Below are 23282 nucleotides of genomic sequence, written 5' to 3'. Positions count from 1 at the left end.
ATTCTACATTGTGGTTTGATTTGTGGAATATGCATAAAATCGGAGTGGAAGTAAAATGTATATCTTGGCAGATTTTTGAAGCTGTTAAAGTTATGCAAGTTAGTGCAACATTATTACAGTGCCAGTGACCCAGGTTCAAATCCAACACTGTGTGTAAGGAATTTGTATGTTCTCCCCATGACTACATGGATTTCCTTAAGATGCGCCAGTTTCCTCCCAAGCTTCAAAACGTAAAGGGCTTTCAGGTTAATTCAGTGTATTTGGACACCTTTGGCTCATGGGCCAGAATGGCCTGTTGCTATGCTGTTTGTAAAAATTTAAAAATTAAAATAAATGTTCAGATGTTCATTTTCAATTTTGTTTTGCACATTATAAAAACATGAGCAATGATCAAATTTGCATGCATGAAGAGTAGATATAGACTTGAAAACAACAATTAAAGATAATTGATCCAGTATTTTCTTCATTAAAAATAGTATTTTTATGCAGTTTTGTAATAAATAAATCTCCAGAGTACTATGATTGAAGAAGAAAATGTCCCAATTTTCTGAAAATTTATATTAGAATCCTGATTCAAAGTAATGTTTTGCTGGGTTATCTCAGCAGCTTTTGGCATTCTCTAGCTGTGTGCTCCAGTCATTAGAGGAATTCTTTTTTGAAAGATTGCATGTTGTTAAGATCTTGAACGACCTGACACAAGCGATCGGGTCTCCTGTATTTTAGAGAGACTGGACACAGACTGGGAGATCACTTGTTGAGCACCTCAGCTCTGTTTGCCGTAATAGCGTGGATCTCCCAGTGGCCACATGTTGTGTGTGGAGACTACCCATTTTGATTCTCCAAACCATTCCCTTGCTGACATGTCTGTCCATGGTCTCATGTACTGCTAGACTGAGACCACTCACAAATTCGAGGAACAGCACCCAACTGGGCATTAATATCGACCTCACTGGCTTTTGTTAAACCCTCCACCCCTTTTCCCCCTGTGGTCTTTCCCTATCTCTATCTCTTTCCATTCCATCTCCTTTCGCACAAACATGATAAATTCTTACCTTTTCCTTTATCATATCCAATGAACACCTTTTGTTGGTCTGGATTCTTTCCCCCGGTCTGGATTCTTTCTGCAGTCAGCATTGTCTGAATTCTGAGACCACCTGAGATTTCCTGCTTTTGGCTTATTCTGCTTATTCCTTGAGGAAGTGCTCAGGCCTGAAATGACAGCATATTACCTTTGCCTTTCATGGATGCTGAAAAGACCGGCTGAGTTCCTCCAGCATTTTGGTGTGTTTTCACAGCATCTGCAGACTTTTGTATTTCATTAATAACCTTTAGAAGGAAAATGATATTTTTTTAAGAGATTGTCTAATCTATGATGAAAGTGTGGACATTTTCAGGAATGTTGAGCCTACAAAAATATTTATTTTAAATTTAGGCATACAGCACTGTAACAGTCCATTTCAGCCAATGGGTCCGTGCCATCCAATTTATACCCAATTAACCTCCAACTCCTGGTACCTTTTGAATGGTGGGAGGAAACCACAGACCCCAGGAAAAACCCACACAAATATGTGGAGAACGTGCCAACTCCTTATAGTCCGTGTGTGATTCTAACCCCACTCGCAATCACTGGGGCTGTAAAGCTGTTGCTCTAATCTTCATGCCAACTGTACTGCCTATTTGTACAACTTTGATCATGTGTCATCATTCTGCCTCAGGATAACTGCAAATATCATTCTAATTTTCTGCCAAAGGAAGGGCAGATACCAATGTGCAACTGCTACCTATGGAAGGAGCCCCTCTGTTCAAAACAACACACAGTGACATTTCAACTACTTTATCGTAGTAAACAATTTTTGCAGTTTTTTTCTATCCAATCACAATGGCCTGTTTTGTATCAAACAATGATCCTATAAGACCTTTAATACTCTTTTAAGATACCACTAAATCCATGGCCAGTATCCCGACAATGCAGCAGAAAGATACTCCTGCTTCCCTGGACCAGTTGTGGTGGCAGGGCAATCCTAGGCATAATTCACCACTGACACAAACCTCTCCAAAACTGTCCAAGGATGTTCATTGCAAATGTGACCTAATTCCTCTCTAAACTCCTGGAGTAGGTACATCCGTATCAAAAGTTTATCATGGAATATCTAATCAAGCAACAGCATTGTTTTCGCAGCAGTCATCTTGGATGTATTATAATGTTGTGGTTTCTTGCAGGGGCCACCAAAGACATGGGGAAGATGCTGGGGGGCGATGAGGAGAAAGACCCGGATGCACAGAAAAAGGAAGAAGAAAGACAAGAAGCCCTTCGTCAACAGGAAGATGAACGTAAGCAAAAACATATTAGAATGGAAGCTGAAAGAGAAAAAGTACGACAACAAATACGAGATAAGGTAAACAAACTGCATTTATCAACTTCATCTATTTAAACTGTCCTCAATTATGTTTTTAATTTATATGATTGACAGGTAGAGTGGTCACTACAGAAGAAAACAGTTTAATTTTTCTGCAGTAAATCTATTTATTTAAAATTCACAACAATAAGAGCTCTCAGTATAAACTTCAATGTATCAATTTGCAAGTGAAGTTTAATATTGAAGAAATTCTCTGCTTCTGGGTTCAAGGGGGTTACCTTTTATTTCCTGGTTCAAGTCATATCATTGAGCATGTTAAATGTTTGCATACTCAAGGTTGTAAAAACTCCCCAACACGTAGTCTCTCACTCCATAATGTTGACCTTCAGCTTCATTATAGAGTCATAAAGAGATACAACACAGAAATAGAATCCAGGCTCTTTAGCCCACTGAATCCATACTGATGAACAACCATTCATTTATGTTCATCCCATTTCTTTTATTCCTAACCATCTCATAAATTCCTTGCATGGGAATAGAGCTAATCAAATGAACTAATTGGAAATTGTTTAAGCTACTGCAACTGCACAGGAGAATCAAAGTGATCTGAACCTCAATAGTTGAACTGCACTATGCAGATGATTGGGTCTGTGTATGCACAGAGGCTGAGCTTCAAGCCATCAGTCACTGAAGCATATGAGAGAAGGTGCCTGATGCTCAACATCAAAAAGACACAGATAGTTCCAATTTAATAAAAACACTAGCAGAAATGCTAGAGGAACTCAGTAGGTCTTGCAGCATAACTAACATTTCAGGCCTTACAACACAGCACTCTGCCTCCACTATATTGTCCTCCAACAGTAAAGGTTCACGGCAAGATGACGGAAAACATGAAGCATTTCCCATGACACAGAAATCACTTGCCAGCAAAGCCATCATTGTTGATGAATATCACCATTACCTTCAATACACCAGCACAGCCTTTGATTGATTAAGCAAAGAAAATAAATTGTTTATTGTCATGTGTGCTGAGACCCAGTGAAAATGTTTATTTTGCATGCTATCCAGGCAAATCAACCTATACACAGTCAAGTCACATTTATTATTAACTGATTGTACAAATACAACCCAAAGAAACAATGTTCTCTTGTCCTTGGTACAAAACATACAGACACACAACCAGACATAACACACATACAGACAAATATATGCAGGGCAAGTTTTCCATGTATACAAATAATTAATTAATTATTGCTTAGTGAATATAAGAGTCTCCGATAGTTAATATGAGCAGTTCCTTTGGTCACTCAGCATTCTCATTTGCCCATGTAAAGTAGCTGTTCATTGATTATACATAGTATACCAATGGAAGAATAAAAACACAAGTGTGGAAAATAGTGCTGTATTACCAAAGGTGCAGGGTATTGAAGGAAATTTGATTAATAACTCAGACCTGGCACAAGACTCATGGTCTAGGAGGGCGCAATGATCCCTATGTTCCTATATGTTTTTGAAACATGAACTCACAATCTTAGGAGCCTTAATACACTATAAACATAGCATGAACTTCTCCAGATTCACTGGAAGGACATATTAACTGATATGAGTGCCCTTTTCCCGGCCAACATCCCCAGCAATAAGACTTATTGTACTTGGTTAGTTCTTTTGGGCAGATATTAATTTCATTCATATGCCCAAGGCCATACCCCAAAATGGATAATATGCAAGTTCTGTCTTGGGTACAGATTACCAGACAGATACAGGGAAAGATTCAATGATATATTCAAAGCCACTGAAGAAAGGCCACATCTGTTTCACTCCTTGAGACGTCTGGCCTATGACCATTCAAAATGGAGAAAAAGATGCTAGGATCCTATCGAACGTTCACATAACCACCACCACAAATTCCCTACCTCATCCTACCACCAACTCCATCTGTGGAAAGGTCTGTGGCTTCCACATTGGTGGGATTAATCACTCCAGATATCACAAAACTAATGGGAAAGAAAGTCACCCTTGATCCTGAGGAACTGTCCAGGATGAAAAAGGGAAGATAATTTTTTTTAGTAGTTGTGCTTCATATATAATAGGGGTCAGTACAGAGTGAGATGGATACAAATCGCAACTAAGGCAACAGATTTATTATTCATTAAATGCTACACAGTTATGCTTCAGGTATTAAATTAATGATCTATTTAAATTTTTGATAATTAATGATCAAAATTCCAGAAGATCGCTAGAATTTTCATTGTATTACCAATAGATGAAAAGAATAAAATAATAACATTTAAATAGAGGTTCCATAATTTATTTGCATCAGTTGGATTAAAATGAGTATGGTGAAGACTGCCAGTGTGATAACAAGGTCCTTATTGTTTTCATGGTGTATTGCTGATTATCTAATAAGTAGTTCTATGCAGATATATAGCGATGAAATTCAGTGAGAGTGACTTGGCAGGATAACTTATATTTCTTTGACTTTGGAAACCAAATTATATCTCCATTAGCATTTGATTTAAAAAGGCTAAAAAGAAAGTGTTCAGGTGCATGGTTTTTCATGTCCAGCCTTGGTTCGAAGGTGACACGATGAACATGGAGTGTGAGTTGCGCTGGATGCCATGTCAGTGAAATGTACTGAATAAGGAGATTGTTACATTAATCTGCTTGCAATAGTGATTGGATCCCAAGGCGGTTCTTTTGCAGTTTGTGCTTCAGCTAGTACTCTTTAATAATGAAAAATTGAACACCTATTATGGATTTCTTGATGTTTTATATTTTTATGTCAAAAGCTGCAGAGTCTGTTGTGACAACTGATGAAAAAGTTTGACCTAACTTCAATCCTCTGTCATTGGTGCAATATCAGGTGTGAACCTAGAATGATTTGATAAATGTCTGCATTTCCATAAGGACTTCCACACTGAAGTCTGGCATCTGCTGCAGCTATACTTGCAATATATAATATATTCACAGATAAAACTATGTACTTTACATAATGGATCTTGCTTTAAGTCAGTAATATTGAGCTTAATTCCCTGTGACTACAATTTTCATGAATGAATTTGCTGCTGTTTGAACAGCAATGGCAGCAATGGCACCTGCCCTGGGCACCACTTGAAGGGGGACACTACTGTCCTCACCTTGCCCACCTAATATCTTTGCACACTGTTTTAACCTACTGTGATGAGTTTCTCAAGCATTGATGCAGACTTTGGAGTTTCCTGTTGATTTGCTCAGCAGTCCGGGCCAGTCAGCATCCAGGTGCAACATCACCCAGGGCTCCCATGGTGATTGATGCTGCGGATGGCTCGGGGTGCCACAGCTCAGTGTACTGCTGGTTATGGAGGGGCTGAGGCCATTGTGTGTGTGTCCTTCCGTGGAGCTCAGCCTTAGTTCCAGTACTGGTCACATCGCAGCGGCCTGAGAGTCGGGCCATGATCGCTAAGCTCGGCCTGAGTGTGTGTGTCCTGGTAGCCATTGAGATCACCACCTCCCCTCTTGTCGACAAGGGCTTGGCACCTCCACGATGCCGTATGAATGTGAGCAGTCTGGCTATGGTGCTGAGTGAGTTGTGGGGGGGGGTGTCACTTCCTCCGCTGTCTACACTCTGTTTCCAGTGTTTCTGGGTGCGAGTGCCAGCAGCTGATTTTCATGGGAACTACCTGTTGTTATAAAAAGGCTTTTTATAACAACAAGTAGTAATCTATACTTGTGGAAAGCAATTTAAAAAAAAATGTATATTCACATGGTTAAGTATCACACACACAGGCACGGGTCATCTTGTGAGTGAATAGATGGTTAAAATGAACTCCTAATCAAAGTGTGTACATTGGCGATAAGAACAGAATTGAAAAGACAAAAAAAAGTTGTATTTTAGAATTCAAAGGTTTCTCTCCACGATTTTTAATTTTGAATTAAAATATGCACATACCCCTGGGCATGGACAAACTGAGCAATGGCTGTCTTTGTTACCCATAATCCCCCATGCAGCTGGAAGCACTCTGCATTTCCCTGGCATTGGCAGAATGGTTCCCGCTGCATGGAGGATTATGGGTAATAAAGTCAACCATTTGACTTGCAGAGGCTGCAGCTTCCAGGTGGGAATAGCAGGTAATAAACACAAGGCTTGGGTCACTTCAGTGTGTGCTGGAGCCTGAAGCATCACACTGGAGTTGATCCACTGGTTCACTTCTAATAAATGACAGCACAACATGTGAAATTTACAAGGATATGTCATGCGGCATTTTGGTGTAGAGGTTAGTGCCAGCCCAAATGTGTGTGAAAATTGCCCAAATGTCAGCTTTATGTGTGTTTTTTTTTTAAATGGGGAGTGTAATTTCAGTGCTTGCCATAGGTGCTATTTTATACACCAGTGATGAACTGCAAAAACCAAGAAAAGTGTAGAGAACAAAACAAAGGACTCTACATCACCTTTGTTGACCTCACCAAAGCCTTCGACACCGTGAGCAGGAAAGGGCTTTGGCAAATACTAGAGCGCATCGGATGTCCCCCAAAGTTCCTCAACATGATTATCCAACTGCACGAAAACCAACAAGGTCGGGTCAGATACAGCAATGAGCTCTCTGAACCCTTCTCCATTAACAATGGCGTGAAGCAAGGCTGTGTTCTCGCACCAACCCTCTTTTCAATCTTCTTCAGCATGATGCTGAACCAAGCCATGAAAGACCCCAACAATGAAGACGCTGTTTACATCCGGTACCGCACGGATGGCAGTCTCTTCAATCTGAGGCGCCTGCAAGCTCACACCAGGACACAAGAGAAACTTGTCCGTGAACTACTCTTTGCAGATGATGCCGCTTTAGTTGCCCATTCAGAGCCAGCTCTTCAGCGCTTGACGTCCTGCTTTGCGGAAACTGCCAAAATGTTTGGCCTGGAAGTCAGCCTGAAGAAAACTGAGGTCCTCCATCAGCCAGCTCCCCACCATGACTACCAGCCCCCCCACATCTCCATCGGGCACACAAAACTCAAAACGGTCAACCAGTTTACCTATCTCGGCTGCACCATTTCATCAGATGCAAGGATCGACAATGAGATAGACAACAGACTCGCCAAGGCAAATAGCGCCTTTGGAAGACTACACAAAAGAGTCTGGAAAAACAACCAACTGAAAAACCTCACAAAGATAAGCGTATACAGAGCCGTTGTCATACCCACACTCCTGTTCGGCTCCGAATCATGGGTCCTCTACCGGCACCACCTACGGCTCCTAGAACGCTTCCACCAGCGTTGTCTCCGCTCCATCCTCAACATCCATTGGAGCGCTCACACCCCTAACGTCGAGGTACTCGAGATGGCAGAGGTCGACAGCATCGAGTCCACGCTGCTGAAGATCCAGCTGCGCTGGATGGGTCACGTCTCCAGAATGGAGGACCATCGCCTTCCCAAGATCGTATTATATGGCGAGCTCTCCACTGGCCACCGTGACAGAGGTGCACCAAAGAAAAGGTACAAGGACTGCCTAAAGAAATCTCTTGGTGCCTGCCACATTGACCACCGCCAGTGGGCTGATAACGCCTCAAACCGTGCATCTTGGCGCCTCACAGTTTGGCGGGCAGCAGCCTCCTTTGAAGAAGACCGCAGAGCCCACCTCACTGACAAAAGGCAAAGGAGGAAAAACCCAACACCCAACCCCAACCAACCAATTTTCCCTTGCAACCGCTGCAATCGTGTCTGCCTGTCCCGCATCGGACTGGTCAGCCACAAACGAGCCTGCAGCTGACGTGGACTTTTTACCCCCTCCATAAATCTTCGTCCGCGAAGCCAAGCCAAAGAAAAAAAGAAAAGATGAACTGCAATATTAATACTTTCCACAAGTGGGAAGAATATGTCTGGTTAAAGGCCTAGAAATTGTTTCTCACTTTCAATCAAAATAGCATTTTAGACCAACCTTAATGCAGTTCATAAAGAATGAAAAGATTGATTTCAGAATTTATGAAACAGTTTCATCAGATTTCCTTGTGTAAGACTATGCTGAAGTTTAATTGTCTTCCCAATTGATTTCTTTCAAGTTATTGCAGTTGTCAAGATTAGCTTAGAATGTGTGATCTTTGCAGCTAGTGTTTAGCGAGCAAGTTGAGCTTCCTACTGTCAAGGAATATGGGCACTGAAATAATGAGTGTGAGGTTAATGAATGTTTCCAAGTGGAAAGGGCTGTGGAAAGGCAAGTTGCCTGACCAGCTACCAGCAGATTCTGTTAACAATTTCATCTGTGTATCGGCTATATCTCTGTGTTGAACCCAAAGTCAGTAAATGCAAATTCAGAAAACTTTAAGTTGCTATTGTCAAACTTACAATTTTTTCCCTCATATACATAAAATTAACTTTTGTTATTTCTTTCCAGCACTTAATTTTTAAAAATATGTTTAATTCTTAAAATATTATTGAATCCCTTTGAACTATTTTTAAAATGTCTGACCATATTTTTCATAGTTTTTAAGAAAATGACCTGCAGTATGCCATCCCATCTTCTACTTATTGCTTTGCAACTCACTCTCTCCCACGTGCCCATTGACAGCCTGCTGCTTCTCGCAACAGCTATCTACTAAAGTGGTAATTTATTTTCGCAGTTAACTTAACACCCAGCAAGTTAGTGGGGTGTGGAAGGGAATCAGCGCACCTGGTGGAACCCATGTGTACCAGGGTTAACAAGAAAACTTTGCACAGATCAGATTTGAACCCAGCTCACTGAGCTGTGATGTAACCATAGTCTCTGTAGTGCAACAAGGTCACCTGCCACAGAAATTTTAAAACAATTCATGGCCCTGTAACAATGCAAATGTATGAGGGACTATCAGAGGAAAAAAAATGCTGAAGATCTGATACCTTTCTTCTTTGGGAGGTCGTGAGAGCATATAGACTCCACCTTGATCAGACATGACAAGCTACAAAACGTTATTCTGGGTAGGGAATAGCATGGATGGACAATGGACTGGATCGCACATGATCCAGCCCTTTTAAAGGCTTTTTTTTGGTGTCACTGGAACTACCTGATCTTGATTATAAAGCTCCTTTAACATGGAAGCTTTACAGAGATAATGTCAAACAAATCTAACAATAATCCTCAAAAAACTATTCAACGACAAAAAAAAGGAAATATTGTAATTATTTTTACTGAGTAACTAAATTCAGGAAAGAAAGGCACAGAGATCTCCAAAAGAAAGGCAAGAGGTTATTCTTAGGCTGAACCACCAATATTACAGCAACGAAAACTGGGAAGGCCCAAGTGTCCAGAAAAAGAGAAATGTAGAGATCTTTGAGGATTCTGGAGCTGAAAATCATGCAGTAAGATGGAAGTGATTAGAAGCCAATTGTTTAGGTTTATGTAAAAGATGATTCTACAGAAATGCTGGCGGAATCTTTCATATGTAATATTCTACTCTACCATGCAGTAGAAGCTCACAAAAATTATTCCAATTGGACTCCAATGGTTCACAACATAACACAACTTACCTTCACTATATAACAGTACAAAAAAAAGATCAGATGCTGGAATTTGGAAATAAAATCAGTACCAATGGGTTATATGATTTGGGAATTAAACCTCTCATAGACAATTGGTACTCTCATCTGTTCCTGGTTACGGCCTGGTCCATACTTTAAGCCTCTGCACCCTTTCAGTTACTGGGTAAATCACAACTGGCGCAGACTATGATGTTTAATGAACCACTTATTGAGGACCAGAGGGCTGTTTAAATAAAATTGTAGCAGGTCTGAAAGCTCATGAATATAATTCCTTTTTAAAAAAATTTCCTCCTTTCACCAGGTGCTTTTGGGTAATTTCAATTTATTAAAATATTATTTTAAGAAAATAGTCTTAGAGAACCTGATTGAAACCTTTATCATATCCAAAATACTGTTAAGGTCGTTGTTTAATTGTGCACAGCACCAAGTATATTATCCAATTTCCATTTATTTTATGACTTGCGTGCCATTAGAATACCAGGAACACTGTTTTTGATAAAATGAGAGGCCAAATCCAGTAAATAGCACAGCTTACAGATTTGTTGTACTTCTATTTATTTTATTTTTCATTGCTGTAATATTGGTGGTTCAGCCTAAGACTACCCTCTTGCCTTTCTTTTGGAGATCTCTGTGCCTTTCTTTCCTGAATTTAGTTACTCAGTAAAAATAATCACAATATTTCCTTTTTTTGTCATTGGATAGTTTTTGAGGATTATTGTTAGCATAAGCATAAATACAGAATTTACATTTCCATAAAAATTCATTTGTATAAAGTAAGCTTGCACAAAAAAATGAAGAAAAAAGTAGATAAAACGACATCAATAATTGCTCATAATACCTCAAAAATATTTAATTGAAATGATCTCTGCGACCATGTTAAACCTGTTTGTTGAAATGACTTGTATAAAATAAAGGGGAAAAAAAACCTAAAAACTAAAACTGATCTAGCCCTCCGTCTAATCAAGGTTACCTTATAAATTAATTTTTGAAAATCAATAAGGTGGAATCACTGGCGACCCTCGGAGAACAGGCAATGAATCACTAGAACATAAAATAAGTTGTTAATTCTTCCAATTATAAAAAGAAAATCTAGGAAGGCTGTTCTTAGATGATTGTATGAACTACTCTTGTCAATTAACCATGGCTTCATTCTATATTTGACACTCCATGTTCTTCTGAATGTGGTACTATATTTAAAAACATGATCCCAAATTAAGATGAAAGTGAACCATTAAGATAGTTTGATGCATGTTAGAGAAAAGATAATTTTTTATGGCTTGTGTTGCAATTAAATACTTTATACTTATATAAGAGTGTTGTTCTCCTGTTTTGAAAGTAATCGAGTGAGAGATAGACCATATCATGAGATTACAGATTGTGGTAATGGTTTTTTTGATTGCTCATCCCTCAGAACATAAGAAAGCCTGAGAAAATTGACAAACAAAGATGCAAAATACCTGTGAACATAATTCCATGTAATGAGGTTTAGCAAACTTAAGGAGTTGGTTTTCACCAAGATTAGCCTATTTTACTCAAACCAAGATGATCTGAAATCAGTCCTTGTACAAAATAGTGTTCACATCTAAAAGACATGCAGTGGCTGAAACAAGGTCCACCAGTAGAGACAGGGAGTTACAACTGTTGTAAACAGATGTGAGAAGCTCCAGATCTCGATGGAAGGAAATTTACAGTAAAAGGTAATCGCAAACTGCAAGAGCAATTCCACAGAGAAAAAAAAATCTGTGCAGAGTGCCTGCGCAGCTGTAAAAATTACTCCTTGAGGATTGAATTGAGATTTAATTCAGCTATGACGTCAAGGAAAGAAATGGTGCTAGCAACTGCAGCGTCTCATTTATCATCCAAAGTAAATCCATATAGAAGGGATCGAAGTGTGAAGCTTGCACCCCTTAGTAAAGGTGACACCAATGAAACTGAGTAAGATCGGAGAAGAATCCAACAAAGTTAAGGACTTTGTCAAATGCAGAGAGTAAATAAACCTTAATCTTTTAGGCAGCACTGTGGCACAACTTGTCATAGTGCTGCCTCACAGCTCTAGTCCTGCTCTTCTGTTCTGCTGTGTGGAATTTGCACATCCTCCCTATGACCATGCAGGTTTCCACCACATGCCAAAGACATGCTGGTCAGTAGTTTCATGGGCCTCTTTAAATTGCATTATAAGGTATTGCTGGAATGAATAAGAATGGGGGGGGGGGGGGGGGGGAGATTATTTGAGTAATAATTTAGACATACAGGACTGTAACAGAGCCTTCTGACCCACAAGCTCGTGTTGCCCAAATATCCTAATTAATCTACAATACCCATTCTTGAAAGGGTGGAATGAACTGGAGCACCCAGAGGAAACCTACACAGACATGGGGAGATCGTACAAACTCCTGACAGAGACCGTGGATTCGAACCCAAGTTGCTGGCACTGTAATAGCGTTGCACTAACCACTATGTTAACCGTGTCACCCTTTATGAGATGGCATGAACTCAATGGGCCAAATGGCATCCTATTCAACAAAAAAATTGAAATTCCTTATTATTGCTGTAGGTAAACCTAGACTAACATGAAATTACTCGTGGAGTGACTCATTGAAAAGAAAAACAATGAGGCAAGTTTGCCAAGCAACATATATCCTTTGATAGTTAATATTTATGGCCATAACCTTTTGTCAGAACTGGAATGAGACAAAAGGAGCTTGTTAAAGTGAGGGAGGGTTGGGGTGGTGAAATGGGAGATGTTGTTGATTGGGTAAAACAAGGGGCTAATCTGTAAACAAGTCAGTGTGGGAATGTGAGCAGTGAGAGAAGAGAAATTGACAGAAGTATGTCGGCATTGTCAATGTTACCATACTGAATCATCCCCTAGTTTGTTGAGAGAGCAAGCCATGAATGCAAAGCTAGTTATTAATTAGGCTGATACTCCAGGTTCAAGATGAACCCGCAAATAAACTCAAATAGAACCAACATCTGATCTGTAGCAGAAACAAAATCACCACCATACATTAATGCACTAATTTATTGTATGAAATTCAGAAATAGAGATCCAAACACCCTGAGTGACATTATGAATATACAAGTATATTTATCTGTTGTAAAGACTCATTATATCTCTCATGTAAGTTGAAAGTAAATATGATATAACCAAAGATTTGAGTAATAAAGTGTTAATAAGGAACAGAGCTCTGGGAAAAGTGAAATATAACAGTGGGCTTCATAAGCAAGATGAATTTCATGTGCCATGAGGAGAGATGAGATTCATTGGAGATTATATGATTTCAAAGGTGTGGGTGGACATTGGTGGGAATTTGCTTGTGCAGTCAAAGCCAAGGGATTGCAGAGGTAGCTGAATAGACCATTTCTGTTGTGGTGACAAATGGAAGTGGTATTAAAACAAACAAATGACCGCAGCACTAAATGTCCTTCAGTAGCCTGATGTCACAGCTGAGAACCACACTTTGATGATAAAGGTTCACAATTAGTGTCTGGAAATTATAAGTAACTTCCCACACCTCAGTAGAAGACTCTTCTCAATGAAGCAAATAACAGTAATTCTATTCAGTTTATATGGCGAGCTCTCCACTGGCCAACGTGACAGAGGTGCACCAAAGAAGAGGTACAAGGACTGCCTAAAGAAATCTCTTGGTGCCTGCCACATTGACCACCGCCAGTGGGCTGATATCGCCTCAAACTGTGCATCTTGGCGCCTCACAGTTCGGCGGGCAGCAACCTCCTTTGAAGAAGACCGCAGAGCCCACCTCACTGACAAAAGACAAAGGAGGAAAAACCCAACACCCAACCCCAACCCACCAATTTTCCCTTGCAACCGCTGCAACCGTGTCTGCCTGTCCCGCATCGGACTTGTCAGCCACAAACGAGCCTGCAGCTGACGTGGACATTACTCCTCCATAAATCTTCGTCCGCGAAGCCAAGCCAAAGGAAGGATTCAGTTTCTGTGCATCAACAGAGCTTATATTGTTTGAAAATCAAGACATCAAACCTAGCACAAACCATATTGTCTGGCAAACAACAGTGATCCCTGCTGTCTCTCTGTATATTCCTGAGGCATGAATGACATATGGCAGGTACCCCTGGGCTGCAGAGATACAATCTCTGCAAAGACCTTCAAATCTATTGCAGGAAAAGTGAAATAGCATTATGTTCTGAGGCCATTATCCCTAACACGAAGGTCCTAATTATGTTCAGTCACAAGATTTCTGAAAATAAAAATACTTATCATTCAAGCTCTGTCACATCAGGAATTCCCATGTGGATAGGGGAACCATTCAAGGAAGTGCTGAGAGACTCCTTGAAGAAAGAATGCAATACTGCACTCAATTCAGGGGAATTGATTTGGCCATTAAAAATTGAAATGGTGTATTCTGAATGGCCTTCAGAACATCAGGTGCATTTGTCCAGAGTACACATCAGCACAAGAGCAGAAGGAATGCATCACCTGCCTCATCAAGTATTTCCTAATCCCATACTGCCTTCATCAACTACCTAAGAATCCACAGGATTTAAGTTGCAGTCATAACATTATACAGCATGAAAACAGGCTCTATATCCCACAATGTCCTTGTTGACTATTAGTCTCAAAACCCATTACTTGCAATTTGGTCTATAACCATCTATGTCCTGGTAATTCGAGTGCTTGAGTGGAAGTAATTAGAATGAATTCAATGGGGAATGCCCAAGAAGAAAGAGGGAGTGCCACTAGATTCATTCGATTTCCTGCAGCAAATGTTTTGCATTTATTAGGTTGCAGGAATATCATTTAAATAGTAGTTCTTTTAGGTGAGATGGCAAGAGGGTCATTACAAGTTCAAATGGTCTGAGTCACATGTTCTACTCCATCAGAAGCTATTGTTCTCAGAAAATAAAGGCCAGATCTTGCTTTGCAAAATGATTAGTGACAGAGGAGATAACTGTCTTTCTGGATAACTAGTGACAACAGGCAGAAAAGGCCTATAAACTGCAAAGTACTGTATGAAGGCAATCAGAGATGGAGGTACAAGAGACTGAAGATGTTGGAATCTGGAGCAAAAAAAAATAGCTACTGTGGAGGCACTCAGTGGGCCAGGAAGCATCTGTTAAGGCAAGTGTTTTAGTTTGACACCTCCATTAGTCATTCGTCTCCAGAGATGTTGCTTGACCCATTGAGTACCTCCAGCAGCTTAGTTTTTAATCAAGCAATCAAACATGATTGATCATACTACCTAAAATGCTTCTAGTCATGTTGCAGGCAGTGATGAAACAACCTTTCATTAGGGATGAGGTTATGTCATCTATGTGCTTGGATAAATGTAGACCTCCACTTAAAAATAATCTTGCTAACTATGATTCAAGATTCCTTTATTGTCATGTCATAATACAGAACATGTAATGTTACATGAAATTGCCTATTCCCTGCCATAAGGCAAAGAGTGGCAATTCGTGTTGCCCAATGCCCCCTTACAGTATAAGAGAAACAGAAGCAAAGGAGAGTCCCTTCAGAGTCGTTGAGTGTTTCTCAATTTGCCGCCAGCGCTCCTGCAGCCTAACTCTAGTGTGCAGCTACACAAACTCCTGTTCAATCCATTGGCAACCTGTTCTCCAGATCCAAACCTCCGACGATCAGGAAGCCCTCAACGCTCGAAGCCCTTCGGGCGCCTTCTTGCCCTCAGAGCTCACTCGATTACCAGCTCTGATACCTGGTTCCCCCACAACAGCAGGCCCACAGCCCGTATACAAGTTGCCTCCAGCCTGTATGCGTCCCTCAGCGACTAAGCCCCTTGCCGGTTCGCTGCTGTGGTCACAGGGTCATCTCCGTTGCCTCTAATTTTCAATGTCGGGGGGGGGGGGGGGCGTGTTCTCTCTGTTTCTGCAGTCCTACCCCAGTGAAGTGACTCAATGACCTGATCAGCTATACACCATGAGGTTCTCTTCATCCTGTGCACTTGAACTTTAGGGAGCCCAAATATCATTTAAATCAATGTAAAGAAATGCAGATTTTTTTTTCCTTCTAGCATTGAGACATACTTCTTTAGTTGCCTGCATTCCTTTAACTTCATTTACACATACTTGTCCTCTCCTTCCACCCATGTTGAGCATTTACCTTGTGTGCTATGAGATTTATGAATTATATGAAAATGAGCTGAAGTGATTGATTGCTATTAGTACATTAGCAGTTAGATGGATGTTGCTTCATTTCCAATCCCCTTGGGTAAAACTTGTATTAAATGAGGAATTTATCTCTATTATGAACGAAATTTCCACAAACTCACTTACATTTGCTAACTTTCATAAACACATATCAATTTACAATTACTAGTTCATACTAATGTGCCCAATGTCGTCTACCTTGAAGCAAATTGAAGGAAATTGGAATTGCCCAAATATCTGGCCACTTTCTGACCTTGAAACAGGTATATCCTTGACACCACCCAGAATATTATATTTGTGATGTAGCCCCATGGTTAATTTACATGTAATTATGAAGATGTATGACCTGCAATTAACTGTAATTCTTTCCTTCAGCATGGCATTCTTTACTTTTCTGTATAGAAACTTTTCTTGAAAAAGCTCCAACAAATTAAGAAACTGAAAGGGTAAGACATAAATTGGCCCTTTGATAAACTAAAGAGCAAATTATCAAATTATACTCTAACATTATCAATGTGATTCATCTGGTTAGATGAGGCCTTAACATACATAAGGCTCTGGATTGTGTGGGGCATGTTTTGACATTACTGCATTCAAATTCTATGAACAAAAATCTTAATGAAAATTGGTGACTTTCCAATTTTTATTCCTGGCATTTTGTGCATCTCTCGTAATGCATAAAGAACCCCTGGCACACATACAGGTAGTCCCTGACTTACGACCGTAAGGATTAGTTGTAACTTGGGTTGGTCGTAAGTCGGATTCGCTCCCCCTCACATGCCCAAGATCACGCAACATTCAATAAATGAACCTTTAATGTGGACCTCGGACTGTCATGGAGAACGGGGATCTCGGGCTGCTGGCAGGGAACGGGGACCTCGGGCTGCTGCGGGGAATGAGGAGTGGGGACTTGGGGCTGCTGCCGGGAGTGGGTATCACTGTATACTGTACTTTTAATACAAAACATGTACTTGTGCAGTAGTTTTGATAAAGATTTTAAAAAAAATTTTGGTCATGTGTGCGGGTGGACGTAACTCGCGTAGGTCAGAAGTCGAGAACTACCTGTATTGGTATCTAATGACAGGCTCATCTCTACCCTGTACAGTTGCAATGGAATTTCTGTTCTTTTAAGTAGAATCCCTCAAACAAAGTGTGACAACATCCCGTTTGCCCCATTTGCCTTCTTGATTATCTCCCGCACCCAAGCTAGCCTTCTGTGATCCATCGACAAGCCTACCCAACTCTCTGCACAAAGTCGAAATACAATTTTTTATTGTGTAATAGTTGTCTGTTTGTTCCTTCCAAAATGGATCATCAAGTTAATTGTCATCTGATTGTGCAAGCACAACCCAACGAAACACCATTCTCCAATGCAAAAACATGCAGACTCACAACCAGAAACAACACACGTACAGAGAAATAATACAAATGCAGGGCCGGTATTGTAACCTAGAAAACAAAATAAATAAATATGGTTTTGTGGTTAGCCCCACATTTACCAACATTGTAATTTATCTGTCAGACCTTTGTCAACTCATTTAACTTATCCATAATCACTCTTCAGACTGTCTGTGTCCTGCAGACAATTTGCTTTTCTGCTCAGTGTATCAACAAACTTTGACACAATAAACTTGGTCCCCTCTCCCAAGTCATGTATTTCTTTTGTGACCAGTCATGGGCCCACCACTGATTCCTGAAGCACATCATTATCACTGACTACCAATCAGAAAAGCCATCAATTTATCCCAACTCTATGGTTTCAATTGGTTAACCTCTCCTCTATCCATACTTAGACTCTGTGCCATGCATGTCTTCTTTCTCCTCATGCATGTCTTTTGGCATCTTATCAAATGCCTTTGAATGGCTTTAGCAGCCATTCCTATTCATTCTCCCCCTTTTGCCACTCAACACTCCCACGAAACAATGAACATCCATGACTGGCAGTTGCAGCCTCTCAACTTAACTAATTAAGGCCTGACCAACAATTGTAGATATCAAATTCAAGACCATGAACTCTAGCAACAAGTTGCATCATCAGTATCCAAGTTGCAGAATCAGTGTCCCTCATTCTCCACCAATAACCATCTGTAACCATCTGTAACCCTAACCCTAACCCTTGCCCTGCCATTTCTTACCTATCTAAATGACATACTTCCTCTTCCATCCAAGGACATCACTCCTCATGAACTGACTGAGATGTACTTACTGTTTATTTTATTTCTAAATTCCAAGTTTTAATGTTTAAAAAAAGTGGGAAAAGTTCTTTAAATTTGTATTTTTATCATTGACATGCATGAATTCTTTAGTTTTCAGTAAACGGAACATATATAATTGGGCCAGCGTTGGTTGTTTTTCTAGGGCCAAATGGTTCACTTTGTTTTGTAACAGTCTAGAAATTTGATGCAAACAAATGCCGAGAAGAGCTGGCATGACTTGATGACATCAATGCATGCAGCTTCAAACCCATTTTCCTGCCTTACTTTTGGAAACTCCTATTTACACCAGCCCATTGCTATTGACATGTTTAAAGCTATTTGCTTTCTTTAACCTCCAGTATGGACTGAAGAAGAAAGAAGAAAAGGAAGCAGAAGAAAAGGCTGCAATGGAAGCACCGATAGAAGGCAGTTTGACTCGCCCAAAGAAAGCAATTCCTGCTGGCTGTGGTGATGAAGATGAAGAGGACGAAGAAAGCATTCTGGATACTGTTCTTAAGTATCTTCCTGGGCCACTGCAAGACATGTTCAAGAAGTAGCTTAAGAAAATAATACTTTATTTTGTAAATTATTTTAACTTACTTTAATAGGATTTACATATGTTTTGAGCATATATTAAAATACATTTCCTTTTTTCTCTGACTAGAGTAATTGCTTATACTCCTACTGCAATATAATTACAAAGATTTTTGTGCCTCTCTATGATGTAAGCCATGGTGAGGGGGTTAACATGAGCATGAGGAGTCCAGGAGACCAGTGGACCTCATGTAAACTCCTACTTGTCTCTATCGTAGACTCCCCATATATGCTCATGTAATGCTGAAGCTCCTAACCTCCACAACTGGCGGTATTGTGTTCATTGCTAAGCTTTTCCACTGTATTGCGGACTGATTTGAGGTTGCCTTTTTAAGTTGTCATGCTGCTAACTGTGTTGTGATGTGTAACTTGGTTGCTGGTTGTTACAGGAGAATTTGCATGCTAGTAATCACCCTGCGTTGTATGTCTGCAAGATCTGACAATTTTCACCGTGATTTCTACTGAGATTTTTAAAAGTTTTATGCGGTTAATTGTTTGGTAGCAAGCATGATTTGCTAAAATAGTGAAATTGTACAATATTATTTGTAGAAAAGCCTTTTGTTAAAAAATGGCTATTTGCGATCGAAGTTGATAATCTTTATGTTGTAAAAATATCTATCATTGCTTTTTAGGTAAGGTACGAGAATCTGGTTTAATGTATAAGGGGAGCAGTATCATTTTCTGTATGTCACAGAGAAAATATGTTTGATTAAAAATTTAAAAAAAGACCACCAATGCACTAAATTCAATCCAGTTAGACCTTTAACATTTAAATATAGTCCATGGAACAGAGTTGCCATCAAAATGTTAATCTAACTCCTTTGCCTTTACATCATATAATGCTAAAATGAATAATTTGCTGAATTACTTGCTAATCATTCCTGAGTAATGAAGTGACCAAAGTTTTTTTTTCTTGAAGTTGTGGAGTTGTTTACAATAATCACTTTTTTTCTAACGTTAAGCTATACATAGTTCAAAATGTGAACCTTTCCATGTCTTTGATTGTAGAAATCTTGGTTAGGATGGCTGGGGGGGAGGTGGGTAGGTAGAGGGGAGGTTCGAAGGAAATTAAGAATTGTTTGCAATTTGGGGCATATTGCAAGGTAACAAATCAAATATAATGTTATGAACTTGCATTTTTATTGATTGATGGGACTTGACTATCACTGCCAAGGCCTGTTTTGATGTCCCATTCCTAATTGCTTTTCAGAAGGAAGATAATTAGCCACCATCAAGAATGGATACTGTTTGTGTGTTAAAGTTATTCCCATTACCCATTTTGGGAAGATGTTCCAGGATTTTGTTCCAGAGACAATGAATGTCCAGGTCATAATTTAGTATGACTGCCATCATGTTAAGGAATCTTCTTTCTTAGCTGTTTAGCATTTTGTAGCCATTAACCTAATATTTTATATGTTTGTAATATTTTGTAATTTCGTATTGCTTTGGTTACTCTTTGTAATGAAAGCTATTTCTATTGTAGATCTTTATGGTCTATAATCCTTCAAATATTTTCAGTATTACAATTAATAGGAATGAGACATTCTCACTTATTGCTGATACATTTAGCAGATTAAACTGAGTATTGCCAAATGGAAACTCTAACATTCCTGGAATATATATTTATTGGAATGAGAATTTCTCTCCAATAATGAATGATAATATATTGATTTCCTTGTTATCAATTGTAAGGTTTAATATTGTAATTGGGCATTGCTTAATAATGAACTAAAACATCTTAAATTATATTCTGCCAGGAAAATATATATTTAAATCCACTTTCACAGCAAAAACTAAGTAATATTAGAAATACTTCCTCCTTCACTTGCACATGATAATTATTTGTAATTAACAAGTGAATCACTGAAGTGATCAATTCCCCATTCTGTGGAACTATTCAGTAACAACCTGATTATTACTGGCAGGTTCCAAATGCTACCACAGAGTGAAATTATTAGCAATTTGTCTTCAGATGTGGCACAGACTGAGTTGTAACTATAAATGTGGATTTTTCTTTGATGGTAAACTTTGCTGCTTGCATATAACACTGTTTCAGCTCTATTGAATTTCAGTAGACTAAAAATTGTGTTTCACCTGCATTTCATTTTACACCAAACCAAAGAGAACTTTTCTCTATGGATACACTAATGTAATTGCTTTCCATGGCATAAAACTAGTTTAAAATTTTGAGAAAATTAGTTTAAAAATCTCAGGTATTGGTTCTTGGATTTCAAACCACTATGCAGGAGAATTGCTTGTATTTGTGTTAAGCTTGCTGTTTCCCACTGCAGACCTACTTAATCAAAACCAGGTCTCCATTCAGGAGAAGCCTAAGTTAATGTTTAAAGTTAATTTAGGGGTGTTAAGCTTCTTTGTTTGAACTCTTTTTCACTAGTTAAAGCCATATCAGTTAGACTGCAATACTAAAAAAAAGAAAGGAAATACCTTTTCGTAAAAAAAGCGTGTATTCAATAATTTATACTTAAAGCCACAGTGATGTCTGTTTGTCTTCATATGAGATTAATCATGCCGTTTAAACATCTGTCTAGTTTTCGATCAGTCTTTGTAACAGGGTATTTCGCTTGAGCTCATTTCTCATACACATCTGTTATACAGCATAGCATTACCTTAACCATTTGGAAATGTGATCTGCTTTTTAATGTTGAAGTTCCGATGCACAACATAAAAGTACACATAGTGTATGTAATAACAAAGAATATTTATGAAAGCCATGCTTGTCTTCAGATGTTTGCATCACTCAAGCTAATATTCACTAAGTTGTACATGAGTTGTGCGTACAGAAGTGTAATCTTTACTGACTGTGAATATATTGAAAAGCCGCCACAAGGTTAAAGTTAATGAAAAATGAATGCGTTCAACCTTATGCTCAGGTGGCATACCTTTGCTTTTTGATAGGAGCAATAGCATTGTTATTTAAGTGTACTGATTTGGAAGTTATTTTTATTGGGTTGAACAAAACACAAACATATTTCAGTGCTTTGCTTTAAACTGGTGCCAACAAGTCTCCATTCAGGAAACTATGTTGAAAAGTAAAACCATATCATATTTAAAGTTTTCAATGTTTATTTTGTGTCAAGATATTTTCTTGAAATGGAACTGAATGTGGTAAGGTTGAATATATTCAACAATGACACTTCTATATAGCAAGCCAGAAAGGCTAGCCTTTCGCAGCCCAGCAAAACTTAAAATTATGCCGTTCTGATAAATGAGAATGTAAACTGTGTCCATCTGATAGAAGACTGTAATTCCACTGCATGTCATAAGTGTGCAAATCACTGTAGTACTGTCACAAACTGGAGTAATAAATCTTTAAAATAAAAATGATTTATAAAAACTTCACTCTGCCTCCTCTTTGGAAAAACTTGAAGATTTCAATTCCTGGAGTTTAGAAATTGACTGGGAGCACAGTCTTACATTTCTCTTAGAGTTCAGAATGCAAAGGGAACAACATAAAAATGCTTTTATTTTCTACTTCAATCTCATGAGTTACAAGGTTTATTTATTCAATAAACAAAATAGCTCAAAAGGGAATATTTGCAAGCAAGCTTTGAACTAAACTTTTGGGAGGATTAAAAAGAGAAAGGATATCTGTCTCGGAGCATAAGAAAGAACAAAGTGTGAGAATGTGGCAGAACAGGAAAATAATCAAGTGTGACACCACAGCACAGGTGGGGATAGTTTCTAATAAGTATTTCATTGATCAATCATTTAAAATCAAAACTGGATTGAGAAATAGTGCATGTTAAATTTCTAAATGCAGAATAATTGTATAAGTTTATATTTCGGGGTCTCAATTCCTGAGCCTTGGGATTTATGGTATTATGGGAGAATGTTGCTCGGGTTCTATTGGAGATTTTGCATCATAATTAACCATAGGTGAGTTCCAAAAGACTGAAGGATAACTAATTCAAGAAGGCATGAGTGATAAGCCAAGAAACTACAGAAAACTACAGTCCAGAAAACTATAGCCAGGCAACTACATGAATAGTATGGAAGTTATTGGAAAAATTCTAAGGGATAAGATTTCTGTTCCCTTGGAAAGGCAGGAACTGATTAGGATGATGTAGGGGAAGTACTGATCACAAATCTGCTTGATTCTTTTTCAAGATTCCTTTATTGTCATGTACTAATACTCTATTTGCAATCATACACAAAATTCAACTACTTATGCCTGCAGTTTGAGGAGGACTCAAAATTGATGAAGGCAGGGAGTTGATATGGTTTACTTAGACTTTAGATAGGCTTTTGACAAAGTCTTACACAGACGGCTGTTCAAGAATGCAAGTGTACATGGAATCAAACTAGATCCTAAATGAACAGTCACAAGAGCTAGGGAAAAGTGGTCAAAGAATGTTTTACTGACTGAAAATCTATAACAAGTAGTATGGATCAATGCTGGGACCTTTGCTATTTATAATACTGTATCTACATGGTCAGATTTGGAAGCAGCAATGGTTTTTTACAAATAATGAGAAATCATGACATTGAG

At 39.0% G+C, this 23282-nt stretch overlaps 1 protein-coding gene across 3 annotated transcripts in view; it reads left to right on the top strand.

Moving 5' to 3' along the window:
* Window positions 1–22127, top strand: part of LOC138743401 (complexin-2) — a 228586-nt gene extending 206459 nt beyond the window's left edge. For all 3 annotated transcript variants that reach the window (XM_069898744.1, XM_069898745.1, XM_069898746.1), the window contains 2 exons: window positions 2221–2396; window positions 18538–22127. In XM_069898744.1, the coding sequence (XP_069754845.1) occupies window positions 2221–2396; window positions 18538–18735 (374 nt within the window). In that variant the 3' untranslated portion in view covers window positions 18736–22127. The remainder of the gene's footprint in view (window positions 1–2220; window positions 2397–18537) is intronic.
* Window positions 22128–23282: the final 1155 nt, after the last annotated feature.

This window comes from Narcine bancroftii, chromosome 9, assembly GCF_036971445.1.
Source record: "Narcine bancroftii isolate sNarBan1 chromosome 9, sNarBan1.hap1, whole genome shotgun sequence".
Lineage (NCBI taxonomy): Eukaryota > Metazoa > Chordata > Chondrichthyes > Torpediniformes > Narcinidae > Narcine > Narcine bancroftii.
The sequence above is the reverse complement of the archived record's forward strand: the minus strand, read 5'-3'. Positions and strand labels throughout refer to the sequence as shown.